Source organism: Balaenoptera acutorostrata, chromosome 10, assembly GCF_949987535.1.
Source record: "Balaenoptera acutorostrata chromosome 10, mBalAcu1.1, whole genome shotgun sequence".
NCBI classification, from domain to species: domain Eukaryota; kingdom Metazoa; phylum Chordata; class Mammalia; order Artiodactyla; family Balaenopteridae; genus Balaenoptera; species Balaenoptera acutorostrata.
Genome location: NC_080073.1, coordinates 27,275,686 through 27,295,763, shown reverse-complemented (window position 1 = coordinate 27,295,763; position 20,078 = coordinate 27,275,686). Strand labels below are relative to the sequence as shown.

General features: G+C 43.0%; 1 protein-coding gene across 14 annotated transcripts in view; it reads right to left on the bottom strand.

Moving 5' to 3' along the window:
- CADPS (calcium dependent secretion activator) overlaps window positions 1-18,289 on the bottom strand; it is a 482,411-nt gene extending 464,122 nt beyond the window's left edge. For 2 of the 14 annotated variants that reach the window (XM_057554537.1, XM_057554538.1), the window contains exon 1: window positions 17,289-18,281. In XM_057554537.1, coding sequence (XP_057410520.1) covers window positions 17,289-17,720 — 432 coding nt within the window. In that variant the 5' untranslated portion in view covers window positions 17,721-18,281. Of the gene's footprint in view, window positions 1-17,288 lie in introns of all 14 variants that reach the window. The other 12 variants (XM_057554539.1, XM_057554546.1, XM_057554542.1 and 9 more) reach the window with 9 other exon arrangements.
- Between the last annotated feature and the right edge of the window lie 1,789 nt (window positions 18,290-20,078).

Genomic DNA, 20,078 nt, shown 5'->3' with positions numbered 1-20,078 from the left:
AATGAATTTGGTAAAGTTGCAGGATAGAAAATTAATACACAGAAATCTGTTGCATTTCTATACACTAACAACAAAAGATCAGAAAGAGAAATTAAGGAAACAATCCCATTTATCATGGTTCTAATATGGTTGCCAGTAGCAATGACAGCACATGTTTCCTTGGTGTGTCCATCAGGAGAGGAGAAGTAAAACTTTTCTCCCAAGCATGAAATACAAGTCCTTCCATTTAGTCTCACTGGATCAACTTAGGTCAGGTGGTCACCCATGAACCAACTGCATTTTTAGTACAGTGTCATGTGCTGATTGCCTTGGACAAATCTCCATCTATTCCTGAAGCTAGGGATGGGGAAAAATAGTTACCTGAAAAAACTATAATTCTGTTTGGCATTGGGGCATGAATAACAAGTAGGTAACCAATACTGTCCACTAAAAATAACAATTTCTAGTATTTACAAGGTACAATTGAAAGTTTCATTTGAATCATCTCAATTGGCTTATCATACTGATTAAAATTCACTGGATAATTTGGGGGATTATCCATATCACTTTAATGATATGTTTTGCTTAAATGAGTTTGGGGTCATGGAACAAGTGTAAATTTTCACCCAAATTAACATAAATGTCTCATATTGCTGTTGTCCCCAAGGATCTGGCATTTTAAGTAGGCAGGTAAATTTGGTGTAACTAAAATCGAAATAAATTACTTCATTCTCTAAATATCTTTGTTGCTATCATATTTGTAAAAAATCTCTGTTAAGATTTTTACTGTAAATCCTAGGAGTGAATTGTTTTTGTTCCAAAACCATAGCTCACTGACAGATAATATTGAGTAATAGATTTTGCCAGAAACAAAGACTATGCCAGAGGATAGTGATTAGAGAAATCCTTATATAAAAGCATTTGGAAAGAGTACACAAAACAGAAACACACAGAGTTCTTACTGTAAGTGGAGAAGAGGAAAATGTTCTGGATCATAAATCACCCTAAATTTTGGTGTATGCAATATGCAGAATGTTAAATTTGGTTTTCTTTTCCATCAAGTCTTTTCGAACATGGTTGTTTATTGCCAGGTCATAAGAAGTAAACAGACACTTAATTTAGCATAATATTTAACTTACGCTGAAGCAGACCTACCTTTCTTTCTTTAGTGAAAATGGATGGTTTTCTGCACACAGAGGTGAGAGTAAGTGACTATGTTTTGCCCTCCTAATAAAGAGCTCAGCAGAGCCTTCCAAGTCAAATCCTAATTGAATATTGACTAAAAGACAGATTTGAGCTCTCAGCACATAGATATACGAAAAAAAAAAAGCTCGTTGGATCAAACAACAGACTCACAATTGTTTAGAACTTCCGCTTCGGTGGGGTAGGGGAAATGTGCTTCTGATTAATTAAAACAAGTACAAATCTTAACCTGTGTCTGTTTACTCTGAAGGTCTATAATGCTGAATCATAACATACAGAAGTACCTAGGCTGCCTGAGGCGAGTAGATAGGAGAAAGAAATCCTTTTCTTTTCTCCATTGCCAGGCAAATAGGAAAGAAAGCTGGTAAATAATGTGGGGTCATTGTCAAAGCTCATAGGAAGTGGTTTCTAACCTGGTCATGGAAAAATGCTGGAGCAAATCATGTCCTTTGCAAATAAGACATTCTGCTTGTGTTGACATATTCTTTGGAAAATTTGAAGCTCCAGCTGCCTTATAGGAAAACATACCACATCAAGACAAGGTCAAGGCCAATCACCGCCCCCACCCCCGCCCCGGTTTGGCAATCGCTCAGATGTCTGCATTATCTGTGATGGGCCCTAGGCCTCAGTTTAGTGGTACTTCCATGGGAGCTACTCAGGGGTACAGGTCATTTTCAAAGGCTCCCAACTGCCTATCAAATAAAGAACAACACACAAAGTCTACTAGTATTCAGTGTTTACCGCTACCTGGTCCCAACCTCCCTTTCCAATCTTATGCCTTGTATGTGCTCTTTGTTCTAGCTTTGTGTGGCTTCTGTGTCTTTGCTCATGCTCTCCCTAGAATTCCTATTCTCCTGCCTCCCGGTATTCAAATACTACGTATTCCTCAGCTGCAGTGCGCCCTCCTCCAGGAAGCCGACTGTGATCCTCCGGTAATTAATGTAGTGTTCTGAAGCTCTAAGATGCTGTAATAACCCAGGAATACCTGAATCTTATCTTAGACCAAAGTCACCCATCTTCTCAGGAGAGTGATGCACACAGATGACATTGACAAATGGAAAATAAAATCCCTCTTTATTATTAGAACTTTGGAAGACTTGGCTGGAGGATGTAACCTTTCTTTACCCCTAGGCCTACATCCAAATTTTACCACCTCTATTAACATGTGAAAGGTAGAAAAGAGGATAGTACCCAACAATGTGCAGGAAGAAAAAGACTACTGGGAACCCTGTGCTTCCCTTTTAATGTAAGGGATTCTGACCACTAATAAATGCAGTCCAATATCTTTTCTGGAATCTTACCACTAATATCAGAATCTTTCCACTTGAGAAGTGAGGAAGGGTGGGGAGTGTGAATGTACCCTACCCACCCATCCCCAGCCCCACAGATGCCTGTGCAAACTGGGGTCAGTTTGGGGAATAGAATCATATGGTGGTAGGGACAAGTTCAAGAATCTTCCCTAGTCTGGCTGGCACTCTTAGAAATGTTCTCTCCAGATCCCATAGCTGTACCACAAGCCAGGCCCCCTCCATTGCCCTCCTGTAGGCTTGATATAAACCTGGGGTTATTATGGGGCTCAGGCCCTCTTGGGGCCAGATTAAGCTCCATGTGAATCCTTTAGGTCAACTGGTCTGTGCAGTGGAATCACATGTACACTCTCTGAAATGACACCAGGTCCAGCTCTATGATCTTTGTCCAAGAGCCATTATGTCCTCCCCAGTGTTATGCAGGAGTGTTTCTGCACCTGCACAGGAAGGTATCAGATACTGGTCACTGAAATTCAGTATAATTTAAAGGGCAGGCACCTTGTTTTGCTTTTTTAAGATTTGTAAGAAGAAAAATGAACACTCATACCCTGCACATTATGACAAATACATAAAAATTACTCTAATAAACTGCAGAGAAGGGTCAACAGTTGTTCTAATGGAATGTCTTTGAACTAGTGATTCAAGACACTTCTACATACAGGCACTAATTTTCTGAGATTTTCTACAAATTTCCCCACAAAAATATAAAGATGATCTGTGTTGGATAAAACATTCAAGCCTAATACAAGACCTTTCCTCACACTGTGAAGACATTTACACCCCTCCCTTCTCTCCCTCCTCCATGCTCTCCACACACTACGCGTAGATGAATCTCCTTAAAACCATTTAGTGGTCATGGCTTTGCTGTGCTCAGAATTTTCGGTGGTTCTCCATGGTCTACAGGATAAAGTACCCCCGACCCCGCCCCACCCCTTCACACTGGTGGTGTTCATCCACAGTCATGAACAAAACCTTTGTTCTTATTTCTTTTTATCTCCAATATTGGAATCTTACACAATCCTATTTGTTCAGAGGTCCTCAGACTTGCTTTGCATTATCTCATCTCTGAATATATGCAAGTGTCTCATTCCCCCCAAAATACATCACCTCTCCATCCTTTGATCTTCTCAGTTAGTTTGAGGCTTAATTCAAATGCCACTTCCCCCATCAAGCCTGGTCAAAGCCTATTTTATCTGTTAAGCAATTGAGGCACAGTGACCAGAATCTCGAAATTTTCCAGGGGCCTAAAAAAAGTCCGAGATCTCAAATGAAATGTACTGTTTCCAAAATGTACAACTGAAACTGGAAAATCAAAATTAATAAATGTTTAGTTAAAGTGACTTCCAAACATGTGTCAACTTCATTCATTGTTAAATTTAGAGCTCCTAAAATATCACTACAATTAACAACAATTGGTGAGGTTGGTTTTTCTCAGTTTGCCAAGGTTCCTATGAAGATATTATGATTCCTGAGAAATCAGTCATTTATTAACCAAGTCATAGAGACAAATAGTTTCAAAAGCAAGACTGAAAAAAATGCTTTCCAGTTTTTTCATAATAAAAAAGATAAGTGGCTGTTGGAAGTGAGGTACATTTTAATATATTTGCTATGAGACTTCCTAAAAACGTGAGTCACTATGACTTTCAAAAGTCTTCAGTGGCCCTGGCTATATTTAGTGTGACTCCAAGACCAGCTCCGTGGTGGGAGGGCCCTAGATGTGTTCAGGAGGCCCAGATTGGTGTCCTATGGCTCTGTGCAGCCAGTAGGACATCTCTGGACCCCACTCCCACTCCAAAACAGGGATTTAGAATACATACTCCACGTATGCAAAAAGCTTGTTTTAAAGAAGAAATGAGGTTATCTCAGTGAACTTGCTATAAATGGTAGGGAATGTTTATTACTCTAAATAATCACGAATTCAACTGGCATAAATTAATGCATGAACTGTTTACTGAGCACCTATTATGGTGCACCATCTACCGGACACTGGAGAATACTAAATGATCATCTCTGTAGAGTCAGGAGAAACAGGTGTACATTGAAGTAAGATGTGCCCAATGCCATAATATAATTAAAACAGCACAAGGTTAACAGTGCCAGCTACAGTCAGACCGCCTGGACTCCAACGCACCTCTACCTGCTACTAAATGTGTGACCTAGTACAAGTTCCTTAACTACTTTGCCTCTTGCTTTCCTCATCTGTAGGGTTAAGAGGATTAGTACCTACCTTATCAGGAATAAATGAGATAAAGCTTATAAATTTATAGAACAGTGAGTATACAGAGTAAACATCCAATAAATAGTCACTATTTGTTCCTGTTCTTTTTAATGCCTAGGTGCCACTGTCTGCCTATGAGTGTGATGGGCAAGGTGGGAAGGGCTTTTCAAGCTGGAGGAAGAGCATGTGCAAAGACACTGTGGCACAAAAGAGCATATGACAATGCAGGGATGTTAAGGGCTTAATATAGGCTGAAGCCAAGGGTGTGTGCAGAATTGCAGGAGTTGAAGCTGGGTGGGGAGGAAGGACCCAGTTATGCCATGCAAATGAGTTTAGAGTTTATCCTGTGTAGGCAACAGAAAGCTGCAGAAGCATTCTGAGCAGGGAAAGGTCACGACTGGACTGGTGCTTCAGAATGATCACTATGGTAGACGGATGCAATGAGGGCAAGAAAGCAAGCAGAGAGAACAGTTAAAAGGTTATTGCAAAAGTCCATGCAAGCAATCATGAGGGCCCAAAGCAGGGCACCAGTGATGAAGAGGAGAAGGAGATGAAAACTTTATCAGGAGGAACATCAACAGGATGGGTGTATCCTTTGGTGGCAAGGACGCGATGACCAACAGTGAAGATCTGAAGTTGAGTTGTGCACTTCAGCCTTGAAAAGCTTGGCTATATAGGAGCACCAGAACGGTATTCCAGAACTCTAAGACAATAAATTTATCTTCGTTGAGTTCGAAAATAGAGGGAGAAGGAGTGTTGGTGAGACACTGTTGAGTGGTCTGAGGACATCCTAGGGGAGATGTGATGGAGGTAGGTCACCTTCCAAGTGTAATGTGTAGACCTGTGCCATCTGTGAACTGCTCGCTACTGGTCTGCACCAAGATAAAGTGCTAGTACTGGAAATTACATCAACTCTATCATTAATCGGTTCAATTTAGCTGACACTTTTTTGTAGCAAGACTTTCTGGAAGAAAGCAGTGAGTTGATTTACATTCTAGTGCAAGTTCCTTATCTCGTTGTGGACCCATGACAAAACATTCACTGATTGCACCAGTCTGAGACCACCCCTTCAGCAGCACTGATGTACGGATTTGAGGTCTGGTGAGAGGCCTGTCCTGGAGCCCCAGATTTGAGAATGCAAGTGTAGAGATGTTAGTAGCCAAAGCCATCATCAGTGGTGAGGTTGCTGAGAGACGGGACAGAGATGTACTAGTTTGCTAGGGCTGCTGTAACAAAGTACCACAAACTAGGTGGCTTAAACAACAGAAATTTATTGTCTTACAGCTGTTGGCAGGGTCGGCTCCTTCTGAGGGCTGTAAGGAAGAATATACTCCATATCTGTCCCCTAGCTTCTGGCCATCTTTGGTGTTCCTCCCCTGTAGAAGAATCACTCCAATTTCTGCCTTCCTCTTCACATGCTGTTCTCCCTGTGTGCTTGTCTCTATGTCCAAATTTCCCCTCTCAATAAGGACACCAGTTATAAGGGATTAGGGTCGACCCTAATGACCTCTTAACTAATTACAACTGCAAAGACCTTATTTCCAAATAAGTCCCTATTCTAAGGTACTGGGGGTTAGGACTGCAATGTATGGCTTTTGTTTTTTTTTGTTTTTTTTTTTGTTTTTTTTAAATTTATTTATTTTATTTATTTTTGGCTGTGTTGGGTCTTCGTTTCTGTGCGAGGGCTTTCTCTAGTTGTGGCAAGCGGGGGCCACTCTTCATCACGGCGCGCGGGCCTCTCACTATCGCGGCCTCTCTTGTTGCGGAGCACAGGCTACAGACGCGCAGGCTCAGTAATTGTGGCTCACGGGCCTAGTCGCTCCGCTGCATGTGGGATCTTCCCAGACCAGGGCTCGAACCCGTGTCCCCTGCATTGGCAGGCAGATTCTCAACCACTGCGCCACCAGGGAAGCCCCAATGTATGGCTTTTGGGGGGACATAATCAACCCATAAAGTGAGCCAAAGATGAAGACCTGAAAAACACTAGTATTTAAGATTCAGACGCTCACCACATCCTGCCTTACACTATGAGCTCTCTGTTCAGCGTTGATGTACCTCAACTTCTCAAGCAGATTGATAGGTTCTTAGAGATCAGGAAAGCTGTCTAAAATGTTTTTCCATATTTTGCCTACAGGATTTAGTGAGTTTCTTGTATGTAGAAGTGGTTCAAAACAATGTCGTCTGATGATGTATAACAAACAAAAATTGAATATGGAAGAGCCCCCAAGAACTGTTTTGAACACAGTATGTTGTGACACGCTGCCTTATAGACAACAGTTGCTGTACTTGTCAGAAAAATCGCCAAAGGAGATGTTCAAGATATATTTTAACTCATTTGCTTAAACAACTCTATGCCTACCATCCACACCAAAAGGCTGTTCTTCTGCATGGGCAACAGAAGGCATAATTATTTGCAAGAATTTTCAGTGTTTTTCCTGTGCTTTCTTAAGTGGCACATTAGCTTCTCTGTACCACTGTGCATATTCTCCAAAATCCCATTGTCTTTCTGAAAGCACTACAGCCCCTGGAGGGTTTGAAACTTAGCATGTACTCCCCAAAAATTTAGGGATTAAAAAAAGAAGTTACTGCAAAGTATCTCAAAACTTTCCTACTGCATGAAGTGATCCTGAAAAACACCACATTGACAGGTTGCATTTTCCTCCCATAGGCTCTAGAGGACATCAATATATTATCAGTTTATTCCAAATCTCTCAATTTTAGAAGGGTAGCCAGAAGCTTGGAACACTTAGGGGTTTGATAATTCAATTTATTTTTCAAACTTCTCAAATGTTTGCTCTCCTTGTTAAAATGAAAGGAATGGCTTAGCAAAGATAATTTTCCTTTTGACTAGTGAAAGGCATCAGAAAAATCCATACCTAAGCAGTTTTTCTTTACAGATATTTCACACCCATCTTATAGTCTTATTACCACATCCAATATGAGATAGCACTACAGTCATTATTTATTTATATTCTAACTACACTCTGAAGGGACTTTAAACAGCTTACAGTGAGAGAGAAAACAGTGCCAAAATCCCATAAGAGAATAAAAGTAGAGAAAAGAAGCATATTTACTTATGTCTAAATATGTAGAACTTAGATTCTATTATATAACTTTGGCAATATTGAGATTGCTAATATTTTCAACAGCCTAACTTTCGCTAGTGCTGTTGACTGCTCATTTTTTTTTCTTCAGAAAGAATTAAGTCAAATAAAACATATGCCCAATATGGAGATTTAGTTCTCACCTTGGCTTAAGGTTTGGTCACTTAAACATGCACTATGGTGATTCAAGTTCAACTGAGAGTCAGTCACTGCAAGAAATTCATCATTGCATATGGTCTTTGAAAGAAGCCTTTCCTCTATAACGGATCTAGAAATTTGTCAGTTGTTGGTATAAATAAACCAGGCTGGGAGGTGACTGATGGTATGTTTCTGCAACATGAATTATTTTGAAACCATGGGGTAACTGGATTACCCTCTATGTTTTCCACTGAGAAGCTTTTGTAAAAGTATGTGAGTTGTGTCTCCATGAGAGAGGCAGACTGTATTTAAGAGCCCTTCATGTCCTCTCCACAGAAACTTCCTAGGAAATAAAGCATCAGTGCAGAATTTCAACAGTCAATGTCTACAAGCACCTACTATGTTCCAGGCACTGTTTTAGGAGATGGGGAATCAAAGAGGAATAAAATGTGGTCCCTGTCTTTGGGATTCCTACAGTCTAGTGGGAAAGAGGCACTCACAGAAAAGGTAATTTAAATATAATGTATAGGAGGAAAAGGAGGAATAGACTAGGGAATTACGGTAACATTTAGCCCAACATAAAGATTTAGGTATGGTTTCCTAAAGGAGGTAACACCTGAGTTAATTAAGAAACAAACAAGAGCAAATCAAGTGAAGACAAGTGAGAAAGATGTTCTAACAGAAGGAAGAGCATGAGCAAAGGTATTGCAGTTTGAAATAGCGTGGGGGCATTTGGTGGACAAAAATGCAACAATACCGTTATTGCTACTAGGTCACAAAACTGACCAGGGATTTGAACTGATGGCCTGCAGTTAATGAAGTGTTTCAACAAAAGAGAAATAGGGATGTATTGTACCCTCAACCTCATCTATTCTGTAGACGATGCTATCATGGTAACCATTGCCTTCTGGGTTGGCTTATATGTCAATAATGATGATCAGGATGGTAACAGTAAGGCTTGCTCTGGTCAGAACTTCACATACAGCCCTTTCACAAATAAAAATAACACAAAATTGCACATATCAACTTAGCAATAACAAGAACAAACACTTACATACCACTTACCACAGGCCAGGCATTGTTCTAAGAGCTTTACTGTATTATCTCACTTAATTTTCACAAAAACTCAATGATGGAGCTACCATTACTATCTCCACTTTACTCATGAGTAAACTGAGCCACAGAGAGTTTAAGTAAGTTGCCCCAAATCACAGAGCCAGTTTGGGGTACATCCAAGAAAGCAAACCTAGGCATTCAAGTTTCAGAGTTTATGCTTTTAACCACCATCCTTCACTACCCATCACATGTCAAAAGCAATGACCAGACTTTGAATCACTGACTGACTTTATCCCCTTTTCTTTACCTGCTAACAACAGAGAAGTAATTCTGTTATATGCTTGGACTGACAAAAGAAAAAATAATAAGGTAATACTGATTGTCAGCCTTCCAATTCTGCAGAAACTAAAAATCTGATCCCAACAGAGAAACTCTTGCCAGAGACAGGGAACACAGAGTTCCAAATTCTAGATCTTTTTCTTGGATGCATTACAGAGGCCACGGTCAGACCATCGATATCTGAGCAGCAACGGCAAGAAGAGACGGTGTTGGCAAGAACCAGATAGCTGGTGTTCTAACAACCATATACATATGATGTTCCTTTAGAACAAGCATAATTTTAGTTAAAAGTGATTAACATTCCATTATTTAAGTGATGGCTGGTAGTCTTATTTCTATTGCTTTTTGCAGACTCATAAAAACTCAGGCTCAGCTTTGTTACATCTTCCAATTATAAGAGAAGCCAGAAATATACATTTTTACATGAAATAACTTGAAAGCTTTAAATATTGAGAAGTAATTCAAAATTTTGAAAAATACATTGTAGACAAAACAAAATATATATTGGGTCAGTTTCATCCTATAGGCTGAGTCACTTGTGTATTTCTGTAGCCTTATAATCTTTTAAGATCTCACGTCCTCATCTAAAAATGTAGACATAGTGAACTTTATGTCAGATTCTTTGAAGACAATGCCTTACTTTGTAATGTGAAAACATACCAAATACAAGTTTGAATGAAATTATAAGTCTTGATAATTAGTAACCTCATTTCCCAGAAAGAAATATCAACTATTATATGCAGAGGTGAAAGTAGAGATTATTTGAGGCTTCCCTATACCCTCTTCATAAGGCAGATGAAGAAATTACACCAGAGACAGACAATGACTTTCCCACAATCAGTGGTTTATTAATGGTAGAGTTTGAGCTCAAACACAAGTTTCAATACATAACCTTTCTCCTCATCAGCCAGCTTTCTTCGTTCTGTCAAGGAAGTCACTTGAACTCCTAGATCCAGCCATGCCTGCAGTCAATCACCCTGCACTGGATTTTTCAACTACATGCACCAATAAACCTTTCCCCTCCCCCTTATTTTCCTATTGATGTAGCCACTTCAGTTGGGTTTCTGTCACTTGCAACCAAAAGAATGGGACTATTAGTCCCAGAAACAATGACTCCTTTCCACAATCCTGCTACATCATGCTCTTCTCCAAACAGTAATACTTGCCTTTCCTTATGCTTACACAAATCATACAAATTCTTTAAGACCTAGTGAAACTGAGCAGGATCCTGTGGGGGTCCTGGACATGGAAGCCTTTCTGTGTCCCCCATTTCTTGTTTGAAGGGAATAGGCTTCAGCCTCCATGATCTTCCCTGAGTTCCAAAGGTCAGGTTCAAACAGTTGCTAATCAGGGAAGGGAGGGGAGGCAGAGACAAGGGAGGAGCAGTCAAGAAACAATAGTGTGGGCTTGGGACAGGATCCTGGTTCCCCCTCAAGGGATACACATTAACAGTATCTTTGAACTCTTCTGCAGAACTAGAACCCCCCAACAAATGGAAGATGTTATCTACTTGATGAAGCATTCTTCCTTCCAGAGAGAAGATCAGGAGACCGCCTGAGGCCAGATTAAAGGAATGCAGGCCCTACAAACACCCTGATCCTTATCAGCAACACCCCCCCCAACCATTGCTATAAAACTCCTCACCAAATTCCCCCTCGGTTGGGATCCAGAGTTCTGTAGGGCACGAGCCCACTGTGTCCCCCTTTGCCTGGCAAAGCAATAAAGCTATTCTTTTCTACTTCACCCAAAAGTCTGTCTCTGAGATTCGATTCGGCACCAGTGCACAGAGGCCGACTTTTCGGCATCACTAACCCTACTCTACTTCCCCCATGAAGATTTTCCCTGCTATTATATCCAATCCTGTGTGTGTGTGTGTGTGTGTGTGTGTGCGCGTGCGCGCGTGCACATACGTACTCTCTGTCCCCCTCCCCCACTTTAGTATTTGCAATCAGCATCTTACAATTAAACACTATCTTATTCTCAATTTATTTGGTATCTTCCAAACTAGAACATAAGTTGCCAATTCAGAAGCATATCTCAAAGTTATCTTCTGTTTCTGCCACGAAGCCAGAGAGAACTGGTCTCTTTTAGAACTTAGCTTTAAGTTAGTAGAACTCTCCTGATCATTCCAACTTAAGTTGTATAGACACCGGGCCCCAAATACTGGTTATAGTTCAATGTGATGGCCTATGGTTGTGTATTAAATTTGCTTTTGCTGGAAAAAGACCTTGGAATCATTTGACGTTTACCACTTTACACAGTACAACTTTTTAGGAATGAAAGATTTAATTTCCTTTGTTCTTCAGTCCAGTTTTAGGGACGCAAAAGGCTATTCCAAGTGTGTAATGAGGCAAGAACTTCTCTTATTACTTTTTTGGTATTCTGCATCTTCAAAATGTCTCTACTAGTACCAGTGTATAACAGTTCCTGCCTATTGCATCAAGAAGATTGGGGAGCAAATGCCAAAAAGCATATTGAAAGAATTCAATTCTTTCCCTGAAGAAGAGAAAAACATATAATTCTTTTTGAAGGAATCCTGGTTGAACAGTCGTTTAGTTTTCTCAAAAGGTGAAAATATTTTATTTTTTTAAATGCAAATTGTATGTTACACCGACAAACAACCCTTCAGAATTTTGAATAGTGGACCTAACCCAAGTGCCTCGAAGCACATCTGAATGGATGAATCACCATTATTAATTTAAAATACACACACACTCACACACACATATAGTTCCCTAGCACTAGGTCTTAAATTTTATGAAAGTTATGGGCTTTTGAGTCATAAGCGAACAACAAAGTCAAAGAAGTTAATGAATAAAGAAGGAATTTCTCTGGCTAACAGTGACTCAACGTTAGCCATAATTTTAGGGCAAAATATAAGCTGAATCACATGGAAATGAGTAACTTGAACTTACAACACATTTGGCCTAGTCAACAGTTCTCTTGAATGAAGAATTCATATAGAACTGACACAACTTTAGGACTGCCCCTTTCTCTCATCATATACATACAGACACACATGTATACACACCTGCATATGCACACATAATATTCATTTTGGACATTTGTAACCCAGGCGTTACGAATAGTTCCTAGCTAACTAAAAAAAAAAAAAAAAAAAAAACCAAAAAACTAGTCATGTTAATCTACACATTACACAGAATTCTTTACAGTGCCTGCTTTTACATTCCCTCAGGAACATCTATAAGTAGCTAGTTCACATGAGGTAGCCACTCATCACCATTACTACATAACTTAGAAACATATGGTGTAGCTCTGCCATGCCAACTTCTAGGTATTCACTCTAGCATTCTGACAAAAGAAGAAAAAAAAAAGCTCAGAACTGTTTTTCAAATTGTCATTTATCAGCTGCTGAAACATACATTGTGACAGCTGATGACTAGGTTTTCACTGTGGTCATAAATTATCATTACCTGCATGTTATATTTAGATTCACAGTAGTACAAGGAAAATATACCTACAAATGATAAAATATTGAAACCAAGCAAGACCCTGTGGGGCTCCCGGGCACAAATCCTCTCTGTGTCCCCCGTTTCTTGTTTGTAGGAAATAGGCTTCATTTAACCTCTATGACCTTCCCTGAGTTCCAAAGGGCAGGTTCAGTTGCTAATCAGGGAAGGGAGGGGATGCAGAGACAAGGCTGGGAGCAGTCAAGAAACAAAAATGAAGCCTTGGGTCAGGGTCCTGGTTCCTCCTCAAGGAATATACGTAACACTATCTTGGAGCTCTTTTGCAGAACTAAGGCCCACACCCAGGTGGAGGAAGGCAACTTCTGGCTGAGCGCAAGATTCCGGGAGCACCGCCCTGTTACATCACCACCAACCAATCAGAAGAAAGTCACACACCCTGCAGCCCTCACCCCAAATTCTGCCTATGAAAACCGCCCTCCAAACCATCAGGGATTTCGGGATTTTTGAGCATGAGCCATCTGTTCTTCTTGCTTGGCCCTGCAATAAACCTTTCTCTGCTCCAAATTCCTACATTTCCATTCAGTTGGCCTCACTGTGCCTTGGGCACACGAACTTTGTTCGGTAACAATATGTTTTCACATAGTCTGTTTCGAGTCCCCTCTTTTAAGTGGGAAGAGTGTTAGAAAGTCTAGGCATTCTCTTTCCCAGTAAAAGTGAAACCGAAGTAATTAACTATCAGAATGATCCAGCAACAGCACCTTTTTCCTCTACTTCCCAATTGTTCTTCTGAGCTAAAATACTTTTTTTTTCCCCAGCTCAAACAGCACAGAAAGACTGACAACAGTCTGCTGTTCAGATTTACCAGCTAACAGCCCATCTCTCTCCTTCAGACTCTTTATGAAGTTAGTACTTAAACGATTATTTTGGCCATGTTGACTATTTGATAGGTGCCCAAAGGGGGAGGGGCAGGTCTTTCTCGACTCATATAGAAACAATCCTGAGTAAAGAAGTACACGAGACATGCTATCACTTCTCTTTTTCATTTTAGAATATTCCTGGCCAGTGTTGTATATTAAAAAGATAGGATGAGAGAACTCCATGCCTAAATTCCCACTCTTTCACCTGTCTACATAGTGCTTTAGGCAAATTACAAAACCTCTCTGAGTCTCAGTTTTCTTTTCTAAAAATGAGGATGTAATTCCTGAAATATGAAGAGAACTTAAAATGATCTAAGAACAGAAATAGGAAGTTAGGTAAAAAACTAAGGAAATTTAAATAAACTGTAGATTTTAGTTAACAATAATGTATCACTATTGGTTCTTTAATTGTTAACACATGTACCATACTGCTGGAAGATAATTATAGGGGAAAACTGCGTCTGGGTTGTATGGAAACTCTCTGTACTCTTTTCTCAATTTTTCAGTAAATCTAAAACTCTCCTAAAAAACTAAAGTATATTTTTTTAAAATGACCTAAGGTAGGTGCATTGCACATAGTAGGTACTTGAAAAATGGTAGCCAGTGTTATGACATAGACTATTTGGTTTCATAAAGTCTGCTAAACTCTGTACAACATGACCTTTTCCCCCCCAACTTTATGGAGATATAATTGACATAGAACACTGTGTAACTTTAAGCAATACAGCATGAGGATTTCACAATATGACCTTTTCCGCAGTTCAGCAATTCTTTCATAGGCAGTTCTCTCTTTACCCCACCCCATGTCACTCTATTCCCTTTCTCTACCTCATTTTTCCTCTTTTTCTAGTTCATCCATTTCTGTTCTACTAGAAACTCATGTTTACTTTACAACTAGTTTCTATTTCTCCAAGACTAATTCATCAATCTTATTTGTCGGCTTTAAATTTTACCACAATGATTACGCAAACTTTTAGTTACTTTCAATGACTGCGCCTTAAAAAAAAAAAAAAAAAATCAAAGTTCAAGCTTTCTACTTGGAGACAAATAGCAGAACAGCTTTTTCCAGAAAGGCACTAAACACTTAAAGATATAGTAATGGGGAGAACTTGTTTTCTGTTGTAATAAAGAGATAGATATTCAGCTTCCCAGTATAGACAACAGCCGTGAGGCAGCTTTGCCGGGATATGTATTTAGTCTGCTGCAACAACTAAAAATAGTTTGACCGGGCTTCCCTGGTGGCGCAGTGGTTGAGAATCTGCCTGCTAATGCAGAGGACACGGGTTCGAGCCCTGGTCTGGGAAGATCCCACATGCCGCGGAGCAACTACGCCCGTGAGCCAGAACTACTGAGCCTGCGCGTCTGGAGCCTGTGCTCCGCAACAAGAGAGACCGCGATAGTGAGAGGCCCGCGCACCGCGATGAAGAGTGGCCCCCACTTGCCACAACTGGAGAAAGCCCTCGCACAGAAACGAAGACCCAACACAGCCAAAAATAAATAAATAATTAATTAAAAACAAAAAACAAAAAAAAAACAAAAAACAAACAAACAAACAAAAATAGTTTGACCAAATGCCAGTGTTATCAATCTGTCCTGGAGTCCGTCTGATATTAAGGTCATGTGTAAAAACAGAACTCACTTGCCCCTCAAAACCACAGCTTTGAATGGATGGTAAAACACACCAGATCAGATCAGAAAAACTAGCCTCATGACGATCTTTCTCAGGTGGCTGAAGGTTCTGTTTAGAAGAAATGGGTCTTCATGAGAATGGATTTCTTTCCCCATTCTGGTTCTGGATTTCAGCCTCTATTTGAAGGACAGAGCTATAGAGTCTTTTGACTGATAAAGGGAAGTTTGTTTTTTAACTTTTCTTTAAGTGACAACAGTTTTCATTGCCAAAGGAACAGGAATCCTTAGCAGGTGCTGTTAATAATGGGATAGATTTTGGAGACGGAATTGCCCCTGCTATAAAGACACAATTAACAAAATAATTCCAACCTGAAACTTGAAATATCAGGCCCTGTGGACCCAAACCCAACCTTAAAAGAATATCCAAAAACTTTTACTGTTCTGAGAATACTTCTGCTCTACTGTAGTTCAAAATCCTCATTGAAAAAGCAAGGGACCACTGATGGGGGTTTGCGAGGGGACTGTGTAGCCCACCTGCTCTTTCTCAACCAGGAAATGAGTTTTATTTTTAATAAAACTGATACCCAAGCTTGTGACAGCCGAAATAAATCATCAGCTCTGGGTGGTGTGTGTACGTATACAAGCAAAGCAAACAGAGAAATCTGTGCTAACTCAAGATAAGGGTGGATAAATATAGGAAAACCCAGCAGTCTACTACAGGCAGCACGTAATTCAGTCTCAAATGGCAGCAACCGAGAAATTCACTATTTTAAGAAATGGGTCTCCTAACCTCGATGGGGTTAGAGCTGGCTTTAATCGCCCCTCACACCGCCCCTCTAGGGGCTTCACAGGTTTTTCTGTTAGTCCAGCTGCTGCAGATTCATCTAAAAGAGACAGAACGGGATGCTTTCTTCACTCACTCACTCCAGCTGGGTACCTGACCCCTTCTCTTCTGGTCCGACGCCCTCGACCTGCATTAACTAACCCCTCCTTTCTCTGGCTGGAGAACAGCTGATAGATATAGGCACTTTTTTCACATCAAAGGCAGCCCAGAGCCTCCTCAGCCTTGCCAGCCTCAGACACAAAAAGCTTTTGATGCTTATAATTGAGAGGCTTTTTCCAGCTGCACTTTATCAAGCTAGCAGCGCCAGGGCTTGGAGGGCCTCGCAGAACCAGAAGGTGGCGGCGAAGTCACCTTGGGAAAAGAAGGGGGTCAGAGGGAAGAAGGCAGAGGGGCTGACCCGGGCAGCAGGACCAGACGGCGTGCCCCTGCTCTGGGGTCAGTGAGCAAGGGGAAGGGAGATTGGAGGGAAGCCCAGCCAGAGTGAAGCGATGTCCAAGGACCCCCGAGGCGACCCTAATAGGTGATCAGCTGACCCGGGTGGAGGGAGGAGGGTGCCCTTCGCAGTATCACGGGAAGCTTCGCCTTCTGGGCTCGCTTTCTCCCGCCTGCCCCGGCGGTTGCTCTCTGCCCGCGTTAGCCTGAGAGCGGCTCGGAGGCGCTCTACCCGCTCCGCACCGGAGCCCCCCCTCTGCCGGGCGCCCCCGCCCGCCCAGCGCACGCCCAGGAGGGCGGGCCGGGAGTTGAGCGCAGCCGCCCGCCGCCGGAGAGTGCTGGGAGCCCTACAAGCAAGCCAGGCCTCTCTAGGCGCCGCGGGCTGCAAATCACTCCACGAGCCTCGCGGGCCGCAAAGCGGGACTGGCGCGCCTCGCTCCCCGACAGGGAGGCCCGGGCACTGAATGCTGCGCTCCAGGCTCCTTGCCGGGCCCGGGCAGCTCCTGGCGCGCTCCGGGCCGGGTTGGGCTAGGCCCAGCCGCGGAGAGGGGGCCTCGTAACCCCTTCCCCCGGGCGCGGTCTCCTCCTCCTCCAGCTCCTCCTCGCCAGCTGCGCCGCCAGCTCCCATTGTTCGCCCCGCCCGCCTGGCGACATCCCGGCGCTACTCCCTGGGCCTCCCAGGCGCACCTACCTTCTGCTGCCGGCGAGCCATGTCGGTGGGCTGCTTGGCGTTGAAGGGGTAGGCGATGCAGCGCATCACGAACACATAAAGCTGCAGCCTCTTCTTCCTCTCCTCCTCCTCTTTCTGCAGCCGTTCCAACTCCTCTTTCTCCTTCTCGCTCACGACCGACGGGCTGGGGCTGGAGGGCCGGCCGCCACCGGCGCGGCTGCTGGGCTGCAGCCCCCCGGCCCCGCCGCCGCTGCCCACGCCGCCGCCGGCGCCAACCCCGGCCCCGGCGCCGGCACCGCCGCCGCCCCCCAGCCCGGCGCCGCCGCCCGAGCCTTCGCTGGTGCGGCTGGGAGACAGGCGCGCGCCGGACGCGGCCGAGCCGAGCACATCCTTGCCGCTCTCCTCCTCCAAGATCTCATCCGATTCCTCTTCGCTGGATGAAGGGTCCAGCATGGTGGCGCCTGGGGAGGGGGTGTCCCTGGAGCCCCTGGCTTGGGGTGCAAAAGGTGGGGGGCGCTGGAGGCAGCTGGGGGTCGGCTCTCCCGGATGGCCGCTTCTCCCCGAATCAGGGAGCGAGCGCGCTGCTGCTCAGCCTCGGCCGCCGCGACTGCTTCCTCCGCCCGGCGTTCGAGAGCTGGGCTCAGACTCAGAAGCACGAGGGGAGGAGGGGAAGGGCGGGTTGCGTCCGTGGACCCGAGGTGGGCAAGGGGGAGAGTCAGTTGCGAGCCCCGAGCCCGCAGCCGGATGCCATCTGCAGCCGCTGAAGGAGGCGCCTCCAGAAAAGATGCCGAGTGTTGCAAGCTGTCGGTGCAGCCTAGAGCCGAAGAGGCATCTTGCCGATTGGGGAGGGAGCGGCGCTTACGTGTTTATTGGCTTAACTCTCCCCTGTCCGCGGCGTAAAGCGTGGCTGCAGAGGGCTGGAGCGGGGAGAGCGCAGAGCATGCCCCGAAGTCTCAGAGCTTCCGTACTGACCCTAATGCTTTCCCGCTCTCCTCACTCCCACCCCTTTGTGGATAATTTCCTCCTTGATGCCCAGCTCTCCTGGCTTCGACCTCTCTCCCCCTCCCGCGGACAAAAAGTTCTTGCGGGAGGAGGAAATAGACAAACCAGTGATGACTTTTTGTCAGCGAAGAGTAGGCTGTTGGAGACTCAATTCAGAGGTCTCACTAAGAGGAAGTCGGCGAGATCTTACACGCGAAAGAAGGAGGCTATTTCCTATCCCCAGCTTTCTTCACGCTTGGGACACGGGGGCAGTGGGGCTGCGCAGCCCATTTGTTCCACCTGTGTAAACTCTGATGCCAGCAATTTACGCCCACCCTCATTAAAATACAAGTGAATCCAATTCTGAGCGGATTGGTGTATCGACCATGCAGCTCAACTATTTAAGTAGAACCCCCCGCCCCTGGTTACTCTGCATTCTTCAATTCCAAGAAGTGGTAATACTTTATGCTGAGGTGAGCCTACCGTAGAAACAGAAGGGTTTCTGGTTGCTGAGCCTTTCCTCCATTATGGCTCGCTGGAAGATCTGGGAGGAGGATTGGGGACCCCAAGATCAGACAAAGACACCCTAAGAACTGAGTGCATCAACATCTAATGCGTTTACTCTGTCGCGCAGTCTTCCTTCCTGCTTCTCCGTTATCTATTAATTCAAAGCAGCAGATGGTGCTTTCCTTCTCCCTGCTCCTTTCACTTAAGCCAAAAAACCCAGCTCACGGGGGAGCTGGCCAGCGTGCTGAATCTTATCAGCGACAGGCAGATTGAAAACAAACCAACACCTTTTACCCTTTGATCTTAGGCTATCTAGAGACCTCTCTTGGCTTTTCCTCACCCCATCTCCTACATTTATGTATTTTCAGTGCTCTAATTATTCGTAGATACTCGTGGGAGTTATTGTTAAAGTGTAGTGCGAATTTAAAGTGTATATCACATCTGTCCTTATGTATTTTAAAATTTACCATGAGTTTTACTGTAGGCTTTAAAATTCAAAGGAAGTTTTCTAGCTAGTCTGCTTGAGACCTAAAAATGAATTTAAAACAACTAGCTCCACATTAATTCCAAAATCCTGTTTAAATGTTTTAAATTAAGTAATATATACATGGCTCATACTTGACTTCACCACCATACTCACCTCAAGGACAAAACTTCTGTGGTCATCATGCATTCTGTATCAATTTAAAATAAGTAATCCAGCAACATGGAAAGTGTTATATTTTCGCAGTTCTCACTTTTAAATTTTTTCTAAAGAAGTAAAAGATGTTCAAATTATGTTTTATTGGTTTCCCTGGGATGTGAAATATAGTAGGCCAATCAATTAATAAATTAACCTGTATTTAGCACCTTTTTATAAGTGAACATTGTTCTAGGTGCTTGGGGTAGGTGGAATTTTTAGAAGACATTCTCTTAAAGAGTCTATAATCTCCTTTGGGAGATACAATACAAGTATGTGAAAAAGATTGACAACACTTATTTCAAGGCAACATATCAACAAATTCAAGTTAGTAAACTGCTAAAAGCTTGCTTGAATGAAGCAACTGGGAATGGAAGAAAATCATATATTTCTCAAAAGAGAGAGTTAAATTTTAAAGAAAGGAGCCATAGAACTGTACGGTGAAAAGGGAAGGTATTATAAGTGGAAAGAGTGACTTGCAAAGCCATAGTGATAGGACAAAGGACCAAGTAAGATACAGAGTGTTATGGAGGTGGTGTGTGGGTAGGAAAGGGAGAATTGAGGAGGAAAAAAAAGAGTTGAAATTATAATCCATTTGGCCAAATTGGGGAGGGAAGGTTCATATTTAGGGCACGAAGAAATGA